The 22,589-nt window shown below is 30.4% G+C and overlaps 1 protein-coding gene across 2 annotated transcripts; it reads left to right on the top strand.

Annotated features, from left to right (window-relative positions):
• Nucleotides 1-16,694: 16,694 nt before the first annotated feature.
• Nucleotides 16,695-21,904, top strand: LOC140803020 (RING-H2 finger protein ATL57-like). Of its 2 annotated transcripts, none has more exons than XM_073158695.1 (2): nt 16,695-17,416; nt 21,679-21,904. In XM_073158695.1, exon 1 carries the CDS (start codon nt 16,781-16,783, stop codon nt 17,345-17,347), a length of 567 nt encoding a protein of 188 aa, XP_073014796.1. In that variant the 5' UTR covers nt 16,695-16,780; the 3' UTR covers nt 17,348-17,416; nt 21,679-21,904. The 2 variants fall into 2 exon arrangements, with proteins under 2 accessions (XP_073014796.1, XP_073014795.1); XM_073158694.1 differs by lacking the exon at nt 21,679-21,904 and adding an exon at nt 19,507-21,637.
• The last annotated feature ends 685 nt before the right edge of the window (nt 21,905-22,589 follow it).

Genomic DNA, 22,589 nt, shown 5'->3' with positions numbered 1-22,589 from the left:
AAGTATTATTTTTTATGCTAAGAGTATTACTTTTTATTGTGAATATTCGTAGGGTTGACCCGTCTCACAGATTAAGATCCATGAGACGGTCTCACATGAGACTCACTCCTAATGAAAATAGAGATATGGAAAGATTAGAGAAATCAAACTTCAAGTGTGATGATCATAAAGAAAGACATTAAAGAATCATTAGTGCAATGTGTCTATAGATATAACTACGATTAAGGATTTCCTTGAGGATATTGAAAATAGGTTTGTCACGAATGAAAAGGGTGAATTTTTATACGCTCTTAAGTCTAACTTCAATGAGATATAAATATAAAAATTTGAGGATGTAAGTTGCAGATATAGCACCTCGAAAGAAGACGAATGAATCGGAAAGTAGTGTTTTTTTTCATGTGGAGCTTAAGGGCATAAGAAAATCATGTTTCGTAATTTGGTTTGTTCCGAGATTAATTTATCTTCAGTGTCTAGACACATGTGGTGGACAGATTTTGGTGTTCATATCAGTGTGTCTATGTAGAGTTCTTAATATTGTCAAACTTTAAATGATGATGGAATATTCATCTGTATGAATTATGGCAAAACAACTGAAGTTGAAATAATTGAAAAATTTTATCTTATTGTTCATCATTAGATTTTATTTGAATCTTGTTTAGATATTTATTGTACCATCTTCTAGATGGAAATTGATTTTCATTGTGCTTTTAATAATTCGATTTCACTTGTTCATTTAGAAATGATAAATTTAGTTTGTTTCGAGATTCAAAATTGGATGGTTCCAATTCTTTATCATGATATAATAATATTTATTCAGTTGATACAATTGTTTCATTTAACGAATCACTGCAATTGAATTCATAAAGTACAAAGAGAAAATTAACAAGTGAGAATTAAGTTACATTGAGGCACATGACAATATATCATATTTTCAAATAGAGAATAAAGAGACTGGTATCAAATGAAATTCTAAATCCTTTAAATTTCACATATTTTGATATTTGTGTTAATTGAATAAAAGAGAAACAATCCAATTAAAGGAGATTTGAAACCAACAAGAATTTGGACATATTATACCTAATAAACATTGATATTTGTGGGTTATTTCCCTATGGTTTCTTGGAATAGTCAAAAATATTTAATAGTGGTTATAGACTATTATTATAGATATGGCTGCTTATATCTCATTAATGGAAAAACACTATGGACTGCAATATATATCCTAAATAGAGTTCATGCTAAAGTGACTCTAAAAGAATAGGGGGTAAAAGTTTTGTAATCCCACAATTAAGTCAATTTTTAAGTTAGGAAATGCTTAGTTCTTTGAAGATATTGAGTTTGCGAGGGAAGGGAGAGGATATAGGGTTTGAGATTTTTTATTTTAAAAAAGAATATATTGATATTCTCACAAGTGTAAATAACATTGATTGTGATTCTATTTTTTGGATTTGTTCAAAACACAATACAGTAAGACAATATCAAAGAACCTCTCATTCAAGAAAACAATTCAAAAGAACAAACTCTAACATCTCAATAACCTACGCAATTAAGAAAATTCACCTGAGAGAGGGAGAAGCGTAGCACCAGATGATTATATTGTAATTCTCTAAGAACATAAAATAAACATTGGAGTTCTAGAAACTGATTTAATCAGTTTCCGTCAATCCATAGAATGTTCTAACTCTCAAAAGTGATTTCAATCAATAAATGGTATTTATGTTTCATTTCATTTGGTTTTGATATGAAATTTGTAGATGATTATGAATATCATAGGTCTATGGGAGACTGGGATTAAATATATTTTGGGTATATATTGAAAACCAGGTAATGCCACTGTAGCTAAGGGAGAAAATATTAATCTTGATCGTTGCCTTAAGAATGATTTTATTTATTAAAAAAAAAGATGCAAAAGATTCAGTGTGGAATATAGTGCATTTCTCAAGTTTATACACATCAAAATATTATATATGTACTGAGATGTTGACAAATATTTAAGTAATTCGGGAGTTGACTATTGGATAATAATCAAATAGGTATCATGGTATCTATTGAAAATAAAGGATTACATACTTACGTATTAGTTGTCATATCAGTTTGAGATCATTCGATAGATTGATTATGATTTTTGGGACACCAAGATAGTGTGAAAATTATGTTGGGCTATATGCATCTACTGGCAGAAGTTTTCGTCTTACAGGAGATTGCTAAAATATCACTTATTTTAACCTCTTATATCATGACAGCAGATCTTATAGCATGTTGTGAGACATCCAATCAAGTTACGTTCTTTGTTGTTAAAGTAAGAGTCCAAAGAAAATGTCACTTATTTTAACCTCTTATATCATGACAGCAGATCTTATAGCATGTTGTGAGACATCTAATCAAGTTTTTGGATGTTAAACTAAGAGTCCAAAGTCGATATTCATTTAAAAAGCACAAGATAAAGTCATTATATACTATATTCCATCACTGACTTTGATTTTTGTGAGACGCCAAGATAGTGTGAAAACTATGTTGGGCTATATGCATATGCTGACAGAAAGTTGCGTCTTATAGAAAAGTACTAAAATGTTGTTTATTATAATCTGTTATATCATGAAAACATATCTTATAGCATGTTGTGATAAATCCATTCAAGTTCTTGGTTGTTAAAGTAAGAGTTTAGAGTGGATAGTTGTTTATAAAGCACAAGATGAAGTTATTATAAACTACATTACATCAATAGTTAGAGAGTATGAGAGAAAACAAAGGACTCTCAAGGTAAATCGTATTTATCTAGAAATTCATACCATTCAGATATAAGTTATTATGTGTTCAGGTACACTTCTACTTATTAATTTAAATTTCTTGATGATATTGTTGGATCACCGTTTTCTCGAACCCAAGACGCATCAGAAGTTCAAAAATCGACGTTCGAAACATTTCTTGGGTGTCGTATGAACTAAAACATTCATTAGATATTTATATATGTTTGCCATTGCATATTTAACGCTGACTCTAAACTATTCCGGATTCTAAGTGGAGATAGTAGATTCTTGTAAATCCTTTCAAACAGATCTCCCTCATTTGATTATATAATTATGTCCACAATCGTAGACAGGATTTCTTGCTTAGATCACACTAGAGATCTAGGCAGACTTTCCGTCGAGACTGGATCGCCACAATTTCAGAAATCTGGAGGTGACAGGGGGCGCCCGGTGGAATAAGTGTTTGGCCGAATTTTTTGTCAAAATTTAAGAGTTGGCCAAAAACTTAGTTGAGGGAGGAGAGAAAAAAATGTCTCATTTAATATAATCTTTAATGAAATATTTATATGCTTTAATTTATGATAACATCAGGAGTTCTTATCCTATTATGGTTCATATATATATATATATATATATATATATATATATATATATATATATATATATATATATATATATATATATAGACGTATAGACATTTATGTAAATTAGATAACTCTTATTTAATTTCTTAAGTGCTTGTCAATTAAGTAATCAATTCCAAACCTTTCTAGAATATTGCATGAGAATCATGTACATATAGTAGTCACAATACTAACATTATTATTAAATTAATATATTTTAAATTTACTAAATAAATAATGTTAAGTTATTATAACCCCGATTGACGATCAGACAGTTCCAATATATCAATTATATAAATATTATTCATATAATGAAAACTGAAAATTTCGAAAGTCAAAATTTCAAATGATCCATTTTTGTATCTGTCAATTTTGTGAACTCTTTCACCAAAACAGACAATTCCACTCTCCTTACTCAATTAGCAATTAAGTTAACTTTCACATATTTAATTATATGGAATCAACTTATAAACTCCTATATAAATATTAAGTTTGATCTCCATCAAACTACAGTCATCAATTCAACTCATTGAGCTTGACTATCTCAACGATGACACAGAATTCAATATTTGTGTAACCCTCAGTGATTCATGTATACAGGTAGTCGTGAGTTCACAACTTCATGTGATTCAAAATAACATTTATTCTTATTTGGCTTACCCTAATTAGCATCATTCTTTTCAACAACACCTTGATCAAGAATGTCAAAAATCAATTCTGATTGCGCCCATCAGATCATGATAAGAACGTCTAGTAGCATCGCCCCATGATCTCCTAAATATCACTGATGGTGCCTGCAAGAACCTGAAGTTATGGTTAGCGTCCAGTACTATCTCTTCAACTTATATATCACGATTGAATCTGCAACCATTAGTATACCGAGAGTTGTAGATGAATTCGATAACGATGTGATGTATCTTTGAGTAATAATAGTAATCTCGTATGTGCAACTAGGAAAACACTTATCCCTGAAACACATTTCTTGCTCTGGCCAAAGACTCCTTGTACTATTAACTCATTATATCACATAGGATATCTTCACCCTGTAAGCAACCGGTTAATCCCCGACTACAATGTATTTGCTCCTATATATTTTGAAACTATACTCAACCTTACCACCTGATTACCCTTAATGGAGTTGATAAATGGATCAAAGTACATGCCAGTATACATAAACTCTATGTTATCTCGAATCAAAAGACTAAAAGTATACAACCATAACTGCGGACTATACCATTCAATAAGTGATAACTAATTGGATAGTCCGATGGAGGGTTATTCAGTGCATCATCAAATGATCACTGATCTGTAAGAATTGGCATTTTCATGCTCTTACCAATGAAATATGACGTTTATATCACCTATGTTAGCCTCAAGTTCAAGCGATTTTTATCCTTATTTTAGGCACCGATTTGACAGGAACCTGTTTAGAATATGCGACACACTTTCTAATGAGTTTCACGATCTTAATTACGTTGAGGCGAGCCTCATTGTATCTTTTTCATATTCAAGGACTTTATATATGTAGCTTGTACGAGTATACAGATAAAATAAATGTCATAATTGGATAAAACAATAAATTATTATTAAAATAAATATTGTTTTTACATAATAGTCAATAAAGCTCGAACCACAAATTAGCTCACTGATACCTACTCAAACAAATTTAACACGAAATCCTCATATTTAGAGCACCTCCGGTTTGAATCTCTCCATCCCAAAGCTCAAAAGAAAAAAAAAAAGGTTTAACTGAGTTCCAATCTTTTTTATAATGATTGAGCTCCTTGAAGTCAGAGACGGATCTATAGTAAGGGGCTAAGTGCACCAAGGGACATTTGCTAGGCTGATCTTTGGCCCATAACATTTTAGGAGTCCAGCCTAATAATAAGATAGCAAGAAAAAAAATTTGTTCCCAGATAAAAAATTTTCTTTGGGAAATTCCATGCTTACAAAATACATATAAACGGAGCAAATTTGTTTAGAGAAAAAGAGAAATATGTAAACAAGTTGAGGCAGACGTCTAGTCTAGAAATATATATAGGTGCAAGTTAGCAGCTCAACTTATAACGTAATACGTCATTAGTTGATAGAGTAACTCTTATGTGAGACCATCTCACGGATCTTAATCTGTGAGACGGGTCAATCCTAATACACTTAGCATACAAAACAATATTTTTTCATGGATGACCCAAATAAGAGATCCGTCTCACAAATACGACCCGTGAGACCGTCTCACACAAATTTTTGTCTAGTTTATAGAGTTTGATATTTAAGCTTATAGTTAATTAGATATATCTATTATGAGGTTTATCAAAATTACAAAAGACCCAACTAACTTTGAAAATTATGTATATCTTCTCTTCGATTTGTGTCAAGTTTTAAAATACAAAAAAATTTGTAAGACGATCTCACAAGTCAATTTTGTGATACGGATCTTTTATTTGAATCGTTCATTAAAAAATATTATTTTTATGCCAAAATCATTACTTATTATTGTAAATATGAGTAGAGTTGACTCGTCTCGTATATAAAAAAAACTCAGAGTTTTTTCCTTATACTTTACAATTACCCCCTCTTTGTACATAATATTTAAACTATGGAATTTAAAACTAATTTAAGAAAATAAATTGCAAAAAATGGATATTATAACTAAATTAAACCAAAATGAAATTTTTTATTTATTAGAGTTTACTCGAATTTTAAAGCTAAAATCGATAAAACTAAAACAAAATATATTTATAATTTGATTATTGGCAAAAACTTGTGTGAGACGATCTCATGGGTCGTATTTTGTGAGAAGGATATCTTATTTGGGTCATCAATGAAAAAATATTATTTTTTATGCTAATAGTATTCAGTAGGGTTGACCCGTCTCACAGATAAAGATTCGTGAGACCGTCTCATAAAAGACTTATTGTTGATTATTTGATTTGTTGTTTGCTTTTATGTTAGATGTTTGTTTAACTTTTCAATTAAATATATTAAAATAAAACTAAATTGAACATTTTTCTTGAATACTCATTTGAGGATAATCACATATATCTCATGAGAGATTTAAAATTAATGATAATAAATATAAATTTGATACACATTTGAGAAGAGATATGTGTAATTTTTTAAATTAGTTGAATTTTTTTTTATAATTATGACAAATCTCAACATATATAAATATATATATACACACACTATATTATTAAGTGTGAGACCTTTAATCATTAATAATATATTATTAAGTATGAGACATTTAGAGTAACTAATTTAAATGACACCAAAATATTTAAATCCATAATTATTCTTATTATCCTACTAAAACATCGCCTCAAGTCACTCCATATTTACACAGATAAAATATAAACAAAACTTCCCTTTTAAATCAAACAACTCTTCTAAATTGAAAATAATTTATGTTTAGTATTATTTATTAAAATTAAAAAAAATAATCACACATACAACGTGTGTTCATCTTTTACTAATATATATAATTAATCCTAAACTTAAATAAAAATGGACTCAAAACTAATTTATACCCTCGTGGAACGCGAACCCAAAATAATTTCTTTTCCGACTTTTGGGCTGAGTTTGAAATTTGGCAAAAACTTATGTGAGACGGTCTCATGGGTCGTATTTGTGAGACGGATCTCTTATTTGGGTCATCCATGAGAAAGTATTACTTTTCATGCTAAGAGTATTACTTTTTATTGTGAATATGGGTAGGGCTGACTCATCTCACCGATTAAGATCCGTGAGACGGTATCACATTAGACCTACTCTTGAAACTTATGATACAAATAAAACTCGGACTAGTAGTTTATATTGCTAACATGATTTAATTCTTAGATTAGTAGATGATTTTATAATTAAAAAAACAAACAACAAATAATTTGGAAATATAATAAGGACCATCTTACATTTTTTTTGAAAAAAATGAATTTTTGTAACGTCTTGTTAAATATCATTTTTATTTTATTTTAGAATAGATATATGTGAACCGATATCCGTGAGACGAGTCAACCTGATCAAGATAGAGTGAAAATAATACTTTTGATCTAAAAAAGTAATATTTTTCCATGGTTGGTCTGTTATGAAATATGTCTCATAAAATTGACCCATGAGACAGTTTTATAGGAATTTTAGTGTTTATTTTAATAAATTTGTCTTTAATATTAATATTATTTGTAAATGGAGAAAGGATATGTAATTTTTTTTTTATAAAATATGCTCGATTTATTTAGATACGTTGCTTCTGAGATTTGAATAATAGTTATAGTATTTGACTAGAAGTCTATAATATATGTACAATTTGTAAAACCACAATTTGCAAATCTTAATGTGCGATTTTCTTTCGGTAAATTACCCAAAAATACCTATGTCAATGTTTTCATTAAAATTCAGTACCTAACAACTATTTTTTAGAAATCAGTACCTGACAAATCTATACATTTAGTTTTAGCTACCAATTAAACAAACTTTACATTTTTACCCTTTATTATTTAAATAAATATATTATTTTATCCACCAAAATTATATCATTTTTCTCCATTTAAAATATAATTTTATCAAAATATTGTTTCTCAATTATCATGGAATAAAATTAAATACTTGTTTTGACATACAAAGTACCTATAATGGGGTTTCACATACTTGATTTCGCTCTTTGAATATTCTAAATATATAATAAAATACTATATTTTCGAGCATTCACCGTAAATTCAGTCATTGTTGGTATTTTCATGAAAAATGTATTAGGATGACTTATTCTTGTCATTTTATTTTTTAAAAAAACATGGGTCATCACTCATCATGAAATAAGATTAGGTATTTATTTTGACCAACAAAATACCTATTTTAGAGTTCCAAATGCTTGATTTTACTCTTTGAATACTCCAAATGTGTAAGAAAATACTGGATCTTCGAGATATCACAATAAATTCAATAAAGTTGGTATTTTCATTGAAAATGCATTAAGATGGCTTATTCATGTCATCTAAATTTTGAAAAAACACAGTTTCTCACTCATTGTTGAATTAGAAAAATTAGTTATTTTGATCAATAAAATACCTATTTTCGGTTTTCAAATATTTGATGTGACTATTTAAATACTTCAAATCTGTAAGAAAATACTTAACTTTCAAGTAATATTAATTTGTGTCATTTGTGAAGTTAAAATGTGATACTTAAATTGGTACAAAGAGTATGTAATTAGAGTATATAAATACATTATTTTACCTCGTAAATACTCATATCCAATTATTTGATGATGCCAAAATATAATTTGAAGTTAATATTAAGTGACACCGATGATGATTTTCGTGAAGCAAAAATGTGATACCTAAATTAATACAAATAATACATATTTCTAGTTCACAAACACTTGATTTTACCTTTTAAATACTAAATTCGATTGAGTATGTCAAAATATATAATTTGAAGATAATATTGAATATTTTTTTATGATGAGATTTTTGAATAAAAAACGCGCTACCTAAAATTGGTACAAATAGTATCTATTTTGATTTCACATATACTTGATTTTACCATTTTAAGACTCAATTTTGATTATTTCGGGATATAGAAAAATATAGTTAGTAATATTGAGTGACTTTTGATGTGTCATTTATGAAGTTAATAAAATGTGATACCTAAATTAGTACAAAAATATCTAATTTGAGTCTACCAATACTTTATTTTACTTCCTAAATGAGAAGTATTTTAATTTGAGTTTGCAAATACTTGATTTCGTAAATGAGATACTCACAATATGTATTAAAATACTGGATATTCAAATAAGCAATGTAAGTTCATCAAGTGTTGGTATGTTTATGGAAGATATATTTGGATGACATATTCATCTCATTTAATAATTAAAAATAAATAAATTCATGATTCTCAACTAAGCATGAAAATTTTAAAGTACTTAGTTTTACTTGAGAAGTGCCTAATTTGAGTTTGCAAATACTTGATTCGTAAATGAGATACTCATAATATGTATTAAAATACTATATATTCGAATATGCAACGTAAGTTCACCAAGTATTGATATTTCTATGGAATAAGCATTTGGATGACATATTCATATCATTTAATATTTTTTCTGTAAAAGAAGAAATAAATTCCCAACTAAGCATAAATATTTTAAAGTATTTGCTTTTATTTGAAAAGTACCTAATTTGATATTGCAAATATTTAATTTGGTACATGAGATACTCATAATATGTAATAGAATACTGGATATTCGAATATGCAACATAAGCTCACCAAGTGTTTATCTTTTCTTGGAATATGCATTTGGATGACATATTCATCTCATTTAAAGAAAAAAATAATAATGAATATAATGAATAATTACCAATAAGTATTATGTCAAATAAGTATAATTGTCAAATAAGTCATTCAATGAATATAAAAAAGTATTGTCAATTAATATTTATGAGTATTTTATAAATAATTGATCCAAGAATCGATAGATATGCTTAAAGTGCAAACTTCAAGCTCATTTACGAATTATGTTCATAATGCATCTCTCGATTAGTCTTTGATGAATAATGAACTATGTTTATTTATTTAAATGATATGAATAAGTATACTAATGAATTTTCCATGGAAAGATTGCATATTCGAATATCCAATATTTTAATGCATATTGTGAGTATCTCATTTACGAAATCAAGTATTTGCAAACTCAAATTAGGTACTTCTCAAGTAAAACTAAGTACTTTAAAATTTTCATGCTTATTTGAGAATTTTTTTACCAAAAAAATATTAAATAAGATGAATATGTAATCCAAGCTTAGTGATCGATCAAAACTTTCATTGTAAAATTCTTAGTAAATATTAATAATATTCAAGCTCGAAATAATCGCAAGTGCACGATGTCAAGTAATAATATAGTTATGGACTTTCAATAATCGCAAGTGCACGATGTCAAAATGTTCAATGCTTAGTGATTAAGCAAAACTTTCATTGTCTAAGGACTGCATTTCTCAATTATTATTTTCAGTTATTCAATTTTTAGTAGCGATACTTCAGATGATTGTTTATGTGATGTCTCGAAAATCTTAAGTCCATATGAACCACGTGCGTGCAAGTTATTAAATTCCTTATGTATTTTATGATTTTAATGCATACTTTCATTTAATTTATGAATTTATTATTTTAATATTTATGTTTAATTGATCTACGTTAAAATATTTTCTCGAGTTTTATGTTTCAGGCGATTATTCGAGGCGAGATCGAGGAAAGGAGACCGGGACGATTTTTAGTAAATTTTATTGTGGTATTTTATTTTAAGTTAGGTATGAGGCATTTTAAATGATTTATGAAGTTTTAATATTTTTAAAGCCTAATTTAAATAATAAGTTATTTTAAGATTTTTAAACTTTTAAAGTTTTTCAAATGAGGATTTTATTTTAATTAGGGAATTTTAGTAAATTTATTATGAGATTGGAATTTTATTAACTTGATATTTGGCTTAACATTTTTAGTAGCATGATTTATTTAATTAAACACACACTTTATAATTATAATATGTGGGTTACTACACACCACACACACATATTCAAATACTCCAACACTTTTACACACACAACTACACGTGAAGCATATACACAAAAACAACACATTTTTCTATCTAGCTTTTTGACTAAAAAGGAGAAGAGAAATTTATTTAAAACTCTTCTCCCTCAACATCATTTCTATATTATTTCCTCTCCAAATTCCTCTTGAGCCATCGTTCTTTTTCTCTTAAATTCCAGCAAGTTTTGTTTAGTTTTATTCAAAGAAAATCGAGCCACGTTCGTCCCGGATAGTCTCTCGCTCCGTCTCCGCTTCGGTATCGTCGTTATGGTATTTTTAAATATCAAAAGGCACGTATATTCTGTTCTTGATGCATCGATCTTGTCATATTATGCGTTGTGTTGTTATTTATGCAAAAATTATATGTGCGATGCGTAGAAGTTTGAGCAATCACGTCTAGATCAAGTTTGAAACAATTTTGGATCACCAAATTCACGTTTTTGTTGTTCTGTAAAATACTTCGATTTTTCGGTACATATTTTGAGAAACTTTTAACTAAAAAAACGTAGATTTTTTCTATACGTTCGATTTGATATAAAATTCGAGTTATTTAGATTAAAAACGAGTGAGTTATGGTGTTTTTAGTATGACTGCTCAAATTAGATCCGAAAATTTCTGTTTTGATATTCTTTCGAAAACTGTAATTTTTCAGTACATATTTTGAGAAAACTTTCAACTACAAAAACGTAGATCTTTTCGATAAGTTCGATTTGATATAAAATTCGAGTTATTTGGATTAAAAACGAGTGAGTTATGGTGTTTTTAGTATGACTGCTCAAATCGTGTTTCAAGAAAGTTATGAATTTTAATATGTTCTTGAAGTTTTTATGTTGCAGGTTTTGTTGGGGATCGACGGGTGATCGTTGCTGCATATAAGAAAGTTAGTAATGATGTTTAGAGAAATTTTTAGGTTTTGATTCATGTCGTTAAGAGCTTGAATTATTAAGATGTCGTAAGAAATAAACTTTAATATAAATGACAATATTTTTGGTCGTATGAATTGTAGGGTGATTATAAAAGTTTAGTTCATTGTTATGGTGTCCTAGAATGGTCTCATAGTGATGAATCTTGATGCCTTATGTGTTAATTGGGAGAATAGACATGTCGCAAAATTTTCATAAAATAATTCGTCGAACAGAGCGGACACAGACCCGGACACGGAGGTAGGCACAGTGTCTGTGCCTTCTTATTTCATCACAACAATTTTTAAGCGCACGGACACAGACCATGATACGGACCTAGGGATGGGGACCGTGTACCTTCAGATTTTAGGTATATTCTTTTATTATTTAAGGTTTGATTTGAGGTTTTATACCATGGTTTAATATGATGTTTTACAGGGTTATGTCATGGGAAATTATAGAATGTTCTAAGAATCTATTTAGCTTGGGATTAAGCATGACATTTACGTTTAAGTTGTACAAGTTAAGTTTATGTATTCATATTAGTATGTTGCATCAACGACCCGATTGACATCCAACGAATCCCTCAATGCAAAGTAAGTATGTATGGCGTGCAAAGAAAATATTTGAAGTTTTTGAGGTATGCTAAATGTCTTGTGACCAAAAGTGAATGGGTTTGGAAGTCGGTGAATGTGGCCGAGGACCTCTCCACCCCGTTATTATGTAATACTCGTTATTCCCAGTTTATACGTGTTGAGTCTTTAGACTCACTAGACTTGATCGATGCAGGTGAATATGTTGATGAGGACACAGGAGGTGGCGACGAAGGGGCAGGCTTGGACTGAGCGGAAGGCTAAACCCGAGGACCACTATGTTTATGTTTTATGAAAACTTTAAAATATTATGTTTTTATGTTGGTTGTGAGATAATTTGGAATAAGTACTTTGTTGGAAAATTTGAGTATGTGATGTTGATTTTAAATATTATTATGTTGAATGATAAGTAACGACTGTATGAATTTAATGTTTAAGAAAATTTTTAATTTTTCCGCAAATTTTGAAGTAGTAAAAGTACGGTACGTTACAGTTTACTACTACGATTATTAAATAAAAACTCAATGAAATGGTTCAAGGATTAAATGGTGCAATAAATAAGCTAGAATGATTGATTAAAGTTCAATGAGAAGTGAATTTGTTGAGAATCTCAGTTCACCTACCCCTCGTTAATCTACTCAATTCATTCGACAATGATCTATGCTTTCGACGAGATTTCATATCCAACTGAACACGTCTTCTCAAACTATGCCAAACTAATTCAACTCGGTGAAGTAATTAAATCTCTTTAATTATTTATCGATGGTGAATTGCATATCGTTTTATTAAATCTCATAGCTTTCGACCTACTGGACTATGACTATCGACGTGTATCCGACTTCATATTTCTCTATAAATTGTAAATCCACGGATTATGCTAATCGTTCCTATCACGGGCTCTTCTCTAGAAGAACATTGTCCGGAAATCTTCAAATCTTCGCTCTAAGCCTTTTTTCTCTTTCAAAGCTTTGTGGCTGTTGAAATGTCCTTGAACATGTCATCCAAATACATCTTGGATGGAAACACGAGCACTTGGTGAACTTACTTTACATATTCGAATATCCAGTATTTTAATACTCATTATGAATATCTCATTTACCAAATCAAATATTTTAAAACTGAAATTAGATATTTCGGAAGTAAAATTAAGTACTTGAAAAGGTTCAATATTTAGTTGCGAATTTGTTTTTTTTAACAATTAAAAAAACTATTAGATGAAATGAACATGTCATCCAAATATATCTTGGATAGAAATGCGAGCACTTGGTGAACTTACATTGCATATTCGAATATCCATTATTTTAATACTCATTATGCGCATCTCATTTACCAAATCAAGTATTTTAAAATTAAACTTAGGTATTTCGCAAATAAAACTAATTATTTGAAAAATTTCAATGCTTAGTTACGAATTTATTTTTTTAACAATAAAAAAATAATTAAATGAAATGAACATGTCATCCAAATGCATCTTGGATTGAAATGTGAGCACTTGGTGAATTTACGTTGCATATTCGAATATCTAGTATTTTAATACTCATTCTCAATATCTCATTTACCAAATCAAATATTTTAAAATTGAAATTAGTTATTCTGCAAGTAAAACCAAGTACTTGAAAAAGTTCAATGATTAGTTACAAATTTATTTATATTTTTTACAATAAAAAAATAATTAAATGAAATGAACATGTCATTCAAATGCATTTTGGATGGAAATGTGAGCATTTGGTGAACTTCCGATGCATATTCTAATATCCAGTATTTTAATACTCATTCTGAGTATTTCATTTACCAAATCAAGTATTTTAAAATTGAAATTAAATATTTCGCAAATAAAACTAAGTACTTCAAAAAGTTCAATGCTTAGTTTCGAATTTGTTTTTTTTTACAAAAATAATTAAATGAAATGAACGTATCATCCAAATATATCTTTGATGGAAATGCAAGCACTTGGTGAACTTACGTTGCAAATTCGAATATTCAGTATTTTAATACTCATTTACCAAATCAAGTATTTTAAAATTGAAAATAGGTATTTCACAAGTAAACCAAGTATTTGAAAAAGTTCAATGCTTAGTTACGAATTGGTTTTTTAACAATAAAAAAATATAATTAAATGAAATGAACATGTCATCCAAATACATCTTGGATGGAAATGTGAGCACTTGGTGAACTTACGTTGCATATTCGAATATCCAGTATTTTAATACTCATTATGAGTATTGCATTTACCAAATCAAGTATTTAAAATTGAAATTAGGTATTTCGCAAGTAAAACCAAGTACTTGAAAAAGTTCAATGATTAGTTACAAATTTGCTTTTTTAAACAATAAAAAAATAATTAAATGAAATGAACATTTCATCCAAATGCATCTTGGATGGAAATGTGAGCATTTGGTGAACTTACGATGCATATTCTAATATCCAATATTTTAATACTCATTCTGAGTATTTCATTTATCAAATCAAGTATTTTAAAATTGAAATCAGGTATTTCGCAAGTAAAATTAAGTACTTGAAAAAGTTCAATAATTAGTTACAAATTTGCTTTTTTAAACAATAAAAAAATAATTAAATGAAGTGAACATTTCATCCAAATGCATCTTGGATGGAAATGTGAGCATTTGGTTAGCTTACGATGCATATTCTAATATCCAATATTTTAATACTCATTCTGAGTATTTCATTTATCAAATCAAGTATTTTAAAATTGAAATAAGGTATTTCACAAGTAAAATTAAGTACTTCAAAAAGTTCAATGCTTAGTTTCAAATTTGTTTATCTTTTAAAAATAAAAAATATTTAAATGAAATGTACATGTCATCTAAATACATCTTGAACAGAAATGCGAGCACATAGTGAACTTACATTGCCTACTAAAATATCCAGTATTTTATTAACTTTTATGAGTATCTAAATTACCAAATCAAGTATTTAAAATTGAAATCAGGTATTTCGCAAATAAAAGTAAGTATTTCAAAATTTTCAATGCTTAGTTACGAATTTTTTTTAAAAAATAATAAAAAAATAATTAAATGAAATGAACATGTCATCTAAATGCATATTGGATGAAATGCGAGCATTTGTTGAACTTATGTTGCATATTCAATTATCCAGTATTTTAATACCAATTCTGAGTATCTCATTTACCAAATCAAGTATTTTAAAATTGAAATTAGGTATTTCGCAAGTAAAACTAAATAATTGAATAAGTTCAATGCTTAGTTGCGAATTTGTTTTTTTAACAATAAAAAAAATAATTAAATGAAATGAGCATGTCATCCAAATGGATCTTGGATGGAAATGAGAGCATTTGGTGAACTTGCGTTGCATATTCGAAAATTCAGTATTTTAATACACATTCTAAGTATTTCATTTACAAAATCAAGTATTTTAAAATTGAAATTAAGTATTTCGCAGGTAAAACTAAGTATTTCAAAAAGTTCAATTAGTTGCGAATTTGTTTTTTAAATAAAAAATATTTAAATTCAATTTACATGTCATCGAAATGCATTGGGAATGATGAGTGGAAAGAGAAGATGACCAATAGAAATATGTATTTATATCAATTTTTATTAATTAAAAGGGTAAAAATGTAAAAATGCATAAAACATGTATTAAAAACTAACTTGATTTTTTATCAGGTATCAAAATACAAAAAAAAAACTCCTAGGTACTGAATCTTAAATAAATCTTTGACAGATGTATTTTTCTCAAAATTGCCCATTTTCTTTAATATTGACACGTTTGGTTCCACGTATACACGACTGCAATTGATCTCTACAACAACTATTACAAAAAAATTATTTCAAACTGCTATTGAAATATATTTTAATTCATTAGAATCCATTTCAAATATTATTTTTTCTGACTCGTGTGGGAAAGTAGCTCACGAATATGGATTATTCTTATTATAATCTGAATTTTAAATAATTTTCTTCTAAATGATCTATTCACCATAATAAATATATATTATAAATAAAATTTATAGCAGTTAATCAAATAATTCAATTAATTAGTTTATGAGTGCGTCTTATGTGAGACCGTCTCACAAGTCTTAATTTGTGAGACGGTCAACCCTACAAATATTCTCAATAAAAAGTAATACTCCTAGCATAAAAAGTAATACTTTTCATGAATTACTCAAATAAGAGACCCGTATTATAAATACGACCCGTGAAATTGTTTCACACAAATTTTATCGATAGATCATAAGAATATTCGATTTTCTAATATGGGTCAAAGAGGACAGCTGACTAAATTGAACTATCAAGATCTGAGTCGGCCCATCCCTCGCCCATTTTCTTGTTTTGGTCACCGGAATTCCCAAAAAGCCGGCCCTAATGCCAACGTCCGCCCATGGCCTTGGCGAACCGCCGGGAGTTAGGAGTACAAATTTGAGAAAATTCTTCCTCTTCCTCCTGAAATGTGTAATTATGGTGGTTATATTCTCCATCTTTCTCTTCTTCTTGGGCTTTGCTGCCATCGTCCTCTTGCACTTCCTCTTCGTGTCCAACACCTTCCACCGCCGCTGCACCCGCTTCTTCCACCCCACTGACCCCGCCTCCCGTTCCATCCTATTCCCTACCACCTATGCCTTCGACTCACCTCATATACAGGCCCAACTCGTAAACGTAGTTTATAGTGCTGCAGCTCTTCAAAGAACCAGAGACTGTGCAATTTGCTTGGATTCTTTTCAAGAAGGAGACAATTGCAGCAGCCTTCCTGTTTGCAAGCACTTGTTTCACGCGAAATGTGTGGATAGGTGGATTCGGAAGAGGCCCAATTGCCCCATTTGCCGAACTGGGGTAGATTTGGCTTCTGGTTTACCCTGTTCAAGTATCAGTGCTGATGATACCTGGAAGAGGCTTTGGCCGATTGGTTTTGAGCAAGGCAATTCTCATTGGTAAAGTTTTTCTGTGGTGAATGCTAAAAAGGGTAGAAATTTATGGTCCTTTTCTGCTAAAGAATTAGTATTGGTAAGTCCTGAATTTATTTGATATTAGTTTCTTTTTCTTTAATCTTTTCTTGTGTGTTTGTACATATGTTTCCCCCACCGAAATGATGACATAGTTTGATTAGCTGAATGATGGCCTAGTTCAATAAAATACTATCGGAATCTTGCATACAAGTTCCTTTATCTGTTTATGATCTGAATGTGGTATTCAACTTAGAAACTGCTCGTTTTTTTATTGATCCTTCATTAACCATAATCAGTAGCATTATGGGGGGAATTTTTTCCCCTCGTAATAGAAAACTTGTCAAACGGTCTGGTGATTTGATAGTTTTCTTATTAAATATCATCTTAATTTGTTGACTTGAACATCTTCTTGCAACTGCCTGTGACATGAGAACCTTTCGTTTGTGAACCGGGACACAACCGAGGGATGATCACAAGCGTGGTGTGGTGCCACTAGTGATCATGTAAAAATGCGCGAGCAATCAAGATCAACTTCATGTTTTGTTGCTCAGAAATGTGTTTCCACCGGTCCTCATTGGTTTCTGATGTTTTTTTCAATGATAAAATTTTTCTGCTCCCATATCCTATCTTTCAGATTCTTTTCACAGCATGTTTTACTTCAAATGGCGCAGATTGGGTACACAGACATAACATTATGCATCATTTAAATATGCCAATAGACATTATTGATGCAATGTTTTGAATCCGAACTTGTTTAGAATGGTAGATAAGGCAAAGTGATATTGATATGTATAGAGCAATATAAAATCTTTTAGCTTGAATTTGACAAGTTCCATAGTATTTGGCCAGAAGAAATTTTGTTTTCGATCACTTCCTTGATAGCTAATATTCTTTTGGGGTGCTTGAAATGATAATATTTAATGTGCCTTTCTTACAATTTTAGAAATGTGAAATACTTGCCACAGCATCTCAAATGACAGTACATTATACATGTTACTGTAGAGGATCCATATTGGTAGTTGGAGGAAATTATGAATAACTCGGTTACAAGTACAGTATTCTTACCTAGTAGCCTTTGTGTTAACACCTTTTGTTACTTTGTTAGTGTATCCAATTCTTAAACCATTTTCGAAGTACGCCACGAAATAAACTAGCACAAGTCGTGGATCATATCTACCTATAATTTGAAAATGAAAGTATAAATAATTATTATATATCTTAGTTTATATTACATGCTAGAGTTGGGGGTTAATAAAAAATATATGAGCCATTTTAAATTTAATTAAATAAAAGAGATTTTGATTTTTTTAAATCGAGAAAAAAGAGTTGACTGTTTTTAGTTAGGTGAGCTCATTTATTAGCTTATTAATTAGTTATTTAGATTCTACTTTTTAAAAAAATATTTTTTAATTGATATTGTTCTTTGTCGGATTTCAGGTTTCATTTAGTTATTTTTGTGTTCATCATAGCAAAATAATCAAAAATCATTTGAAAATTTGAAGATTTGTAAGAGAAGTAAGTATATACTCGAATGTTATGTTGTAGTAACTAGATTTGTTTCGGTTTAATTCTGATTGTTTTTTGTTAGAATTTTTGTGGGTGGAGTTAGTATGAGTATTTACAGTCCAGCAACGTAGTATGGGTTGATTGTGTGGGTCGAGCAGGTGGATGGAGTGTGTTGGTGTGGGTCGATCGTGTGTGCTGGATTTGGGTCGTGTGTTGGTCGAGCACGTGTGGGCTGTGTGTGGGTCGAGCTTTCCCATCTCTCCACCTCGACCCACCCAGGGGTGGGTCGAGGTGAACGTCACACCTCGACCCAGGTGTGAAGAGTGGGTCGAGCTCTTCACACCTCGTGTGTGTGGGTCGAGTGATGTGTTGATGGAGTGATGTGTTGGTTGAGTGATGTGTGGGTCGTGAGTGATGTGTTGGTCGAGGTTGCAAATGTGTTGGATGAGCTTGCAATTCATGGGTCGAGTGATGTGAATATGTTGTAACTCATGGGTCGAGTGTTGTATATTGTGATCTTAGCGCCTAGCTTTGCAAATTCAGGCGCTGCAACACTATAAAGCACTCATCTCTTTCACATAACATGTTCTTTTAAATAAATAATGTTGTCTATAATATAATATTCTTAACTATATTTTGTAGGTTATGCCAACCGTTATTCTCTTTGAGTATAACGACGAATGAGAAATTAAAGAAGATAATATATTTAAATGGCGTTCATGGCCGAGTGGTAAGTGGGCAGCGATTCCTTTGGTTTTTGATACTTTGTGCTATGGAATATATAGAAAGTGAGATATACAGAATTATGAATCTAGTTGGCACAAAAAAATTGAAATTAAGTTATCTTTCTGATGTGAATCATTGCAAAATTCGTCTAATTTATATTGAGGATGATAATAATTTGAAAGCATACTTATATTTTGGATGTGCAAAAGAAAGACCAGTTCTTCATGTCGAATTTGAACTCAGTGTTGTTTCTCTTGATATTGTTGAAAGTGAAAATATCATGTCACTGGATTTAAATGTGACTCATTTGGATGATGACTGTGTCGATGATGAAACAAACATGTATGATCACTATTTTGAAAGAAATTTTGTCTCAAATGACCATTGTACCAATAATGATGTATTAGAAGATATAAATACTTCAACTGAAAATATAGAAGAGAATGATGTGAGAAGCACATAAAATGATGTGGAGGATATAGATGCAGTGCATGTGGATGACAATGATGTCAACATCCACCACATCAGTGTAGCTTATGATACTGAGACTCATGTTCAAGCTAACAATGATACATATTTATTTACAGATGGTTCCAACTTATTTTTTGGTCAAAAATTTTCAAGTAAGACCGAAGTGAAGGAAGTGTTATTCAAAATTACTTTGAACTCGTCTTTTGAGTTTGAAAGTGTTAAATCTTCTCGAAATATCTATTCGATTCGTTGTGTGACTAAATGTTGCAGCCGGAGAATTTGAGCTTCAAAACATGAGAACTCAACAGATTTTGTGATTCATACATATTGCAACACACACAATTATGACTTGATAGGAATGCGTAAAAGGCATCGACAAGCCAGCTCATCTGTCGTCTGTGATATGTTGGTAGAGAAATTTAGGGGACAACAGAAAACACTTCAACCAAAATCTATTATGACAATGATACGGAAAAAGGGGGTTGACATCGCCTATTACAAAGCCTTGAAAGGCAAACAACTCGCTCATGATATCTTCAGAGATGATCCTGAAAGAAGTTTTGCTCTTCTACTTTTATATTGAAAATGGTCGAGAGAATGAACCTTGTAGTATAATAGATTTAGTAGTAGATGAGCATAATAGATTGAAGTATTTGTTTTTAGCATATGACGCATGTGCAAAAGGATATAGATATATGAGAAAAGTCGTATCTATTGATGATACATGGTTGAAAGGAAAGTACGACAGTACTTTACTTGTGGTCTCAGCACAAGATGGAGATTTTCATCAATATCCTTTGTCTTGGGCTGTTGTTGATGTAGAATCCATTAATTTATGGAGTTGGTTTTTGACGAAGCTCTTGGAAGTAGTCGTTGATGAGGAAGAGTTGGTGATTATCTCAGACAGACATCCGGACACCATTGCTGCAGTTGCCGATGTTTACAAAAATGCACATCATGGTCATTGTATATGACACTTGTCGCAAAATATGAAAATTCGTTGTAAAAAGAAGGGTTATACCGAAATGTTTATGCGGTTAGCAAAAATCTATAAGCAAACCGACTTTGACTTGGAGTGCGAAAAATTTAAGAAAATATATCCTGATGCTGCAAAGTTTTTGGATGAAAATGATCTATTGGATCGATAGACTCGAGAATATAGCACAAGATCTTGGTATAACATTATGACAACAAATGATGTTGTATTAATAAATGCAAGATTGCATGAAGACATTGCACTACTAAATTCTTCGCAGACATTGACTACATCTTGGTTTTCAAGGTATTGAAATGCATCTGTCGCATCAACAACAAATTTCACTCCAACTCTTGAGACGATTCTGCGTGAAAGGTTTAATATTTGTCGGAGACATCAAGTTTATGAGCTGGGCTATCTTGAATTCGATGTTTGAAGTGCTACAAACAATGACATTGTGGCTTTGGAATTAGAAGAGATGTACTTGTAGAGAATTTGATATTGACAAGATTCCATGTTCTCATGCAATTACAGTGAGTTACTTTTGTGATGTTAATTTTTATTCCTTGTGCTCATATTATTATTCTGTTATGATATGGTCATTAGCCTATTCTGAACCAATTTATCCTGTTCTGAATTAGAACGAGTGACCACTTGATGATATGTTAGTACTGCCACCTGTGATCAAGAGAAGACGTGGAAGAAAAAAACAAAACAGATTTCCATATGTTGGAGAATTTGGTAGAAGATATGGTTAAATGATATGTGATTTGTTTGAAATTAAAGACAATCAATTTGATTTTATTAATATGTAATGTGTTTGTGGTGAGTTTTTAACTTTAGATCGAGTAGGGTGGTGAGTGGGTTGAGTGGACAAGATTGTAATGTGTGTAGTCGATTTTTATGTTTGGATCGAGTGGGTGGTAGTTGTTCGATTTTGGGTCGAATGGTGGTGTTTGGGGTTTGGGTCGAGTGGTCGAGTGGTGTGTTTGGGGTTTGGTTTAGAGTTTTGTTTAGGGTTTAGGGTTTCAGTCGAGGTTGGTCGATTGGGTCGAGTGGGTAGACGGATTCTGAGTTTTGATCAAGTTATAATATAAAAATGTAAATATATATAAAAAAATTATTTGTGTAATATGATTTATATATTATATTATAATTTAGGTATGTTAGTTAAAAATTTCATAACAATAGCAAAAGAATGTATCCCTTATTCTATCAATGTGGGTTGAATTTCTACTCGACTAAAATTCTTAACAAATTTTATAATTCCACTGAAATTTTTAACAAATTTCATAATAATAGAACCTAAAAAATTCATAACAAATTTAATTACATGTTCAGTTGACTGAATGTATCTCGAAGCATATGAACTAAATGTTTATTGCATATCAATTAGTCGAGCCTTCATATTACTCGTGCACCGAACATGGGTCGAGCCTTCATGACAGGCCTCGACCCACTACTGGCTCGACCCACTCGACCCAAAATTGGGTCGAGTGGGTCGAGCCACGACCTAAATTAAGTCGCAGGGTCGAGCCTAAGATATATTGTG

The sequence above is a fragment of the Primulina eburnea genome, chromosome 10, assembly GCF_022965805.1.
Source record: "Primulina eburnea isolate SZY01 chromosome 10, ASM2296580v1, whole genome shotgun sequence".
In the NCBI taxonomy this organism is placed as follows: Eukaryota; Viridiplantae; Streptophyta; class Magnoliopsida; order Lamiales; family Gesneriaceae; genus Primulina; species Primulina eburnea.
Note: the sequence above shows the minus strand (reverse complement) of the source record. Positions and strands in the feature narration are given on the sequence as shown.

Excerpts from the sequence above, each read along its gene's own strand:
- LOC140803020 (XM_073158695.1), top strand. The coding sequence starts at position 16,781 with ATGCCAACGTCCGCCCATGGCCTTGGCGAACCGCCGGGAGTTAGGAGT.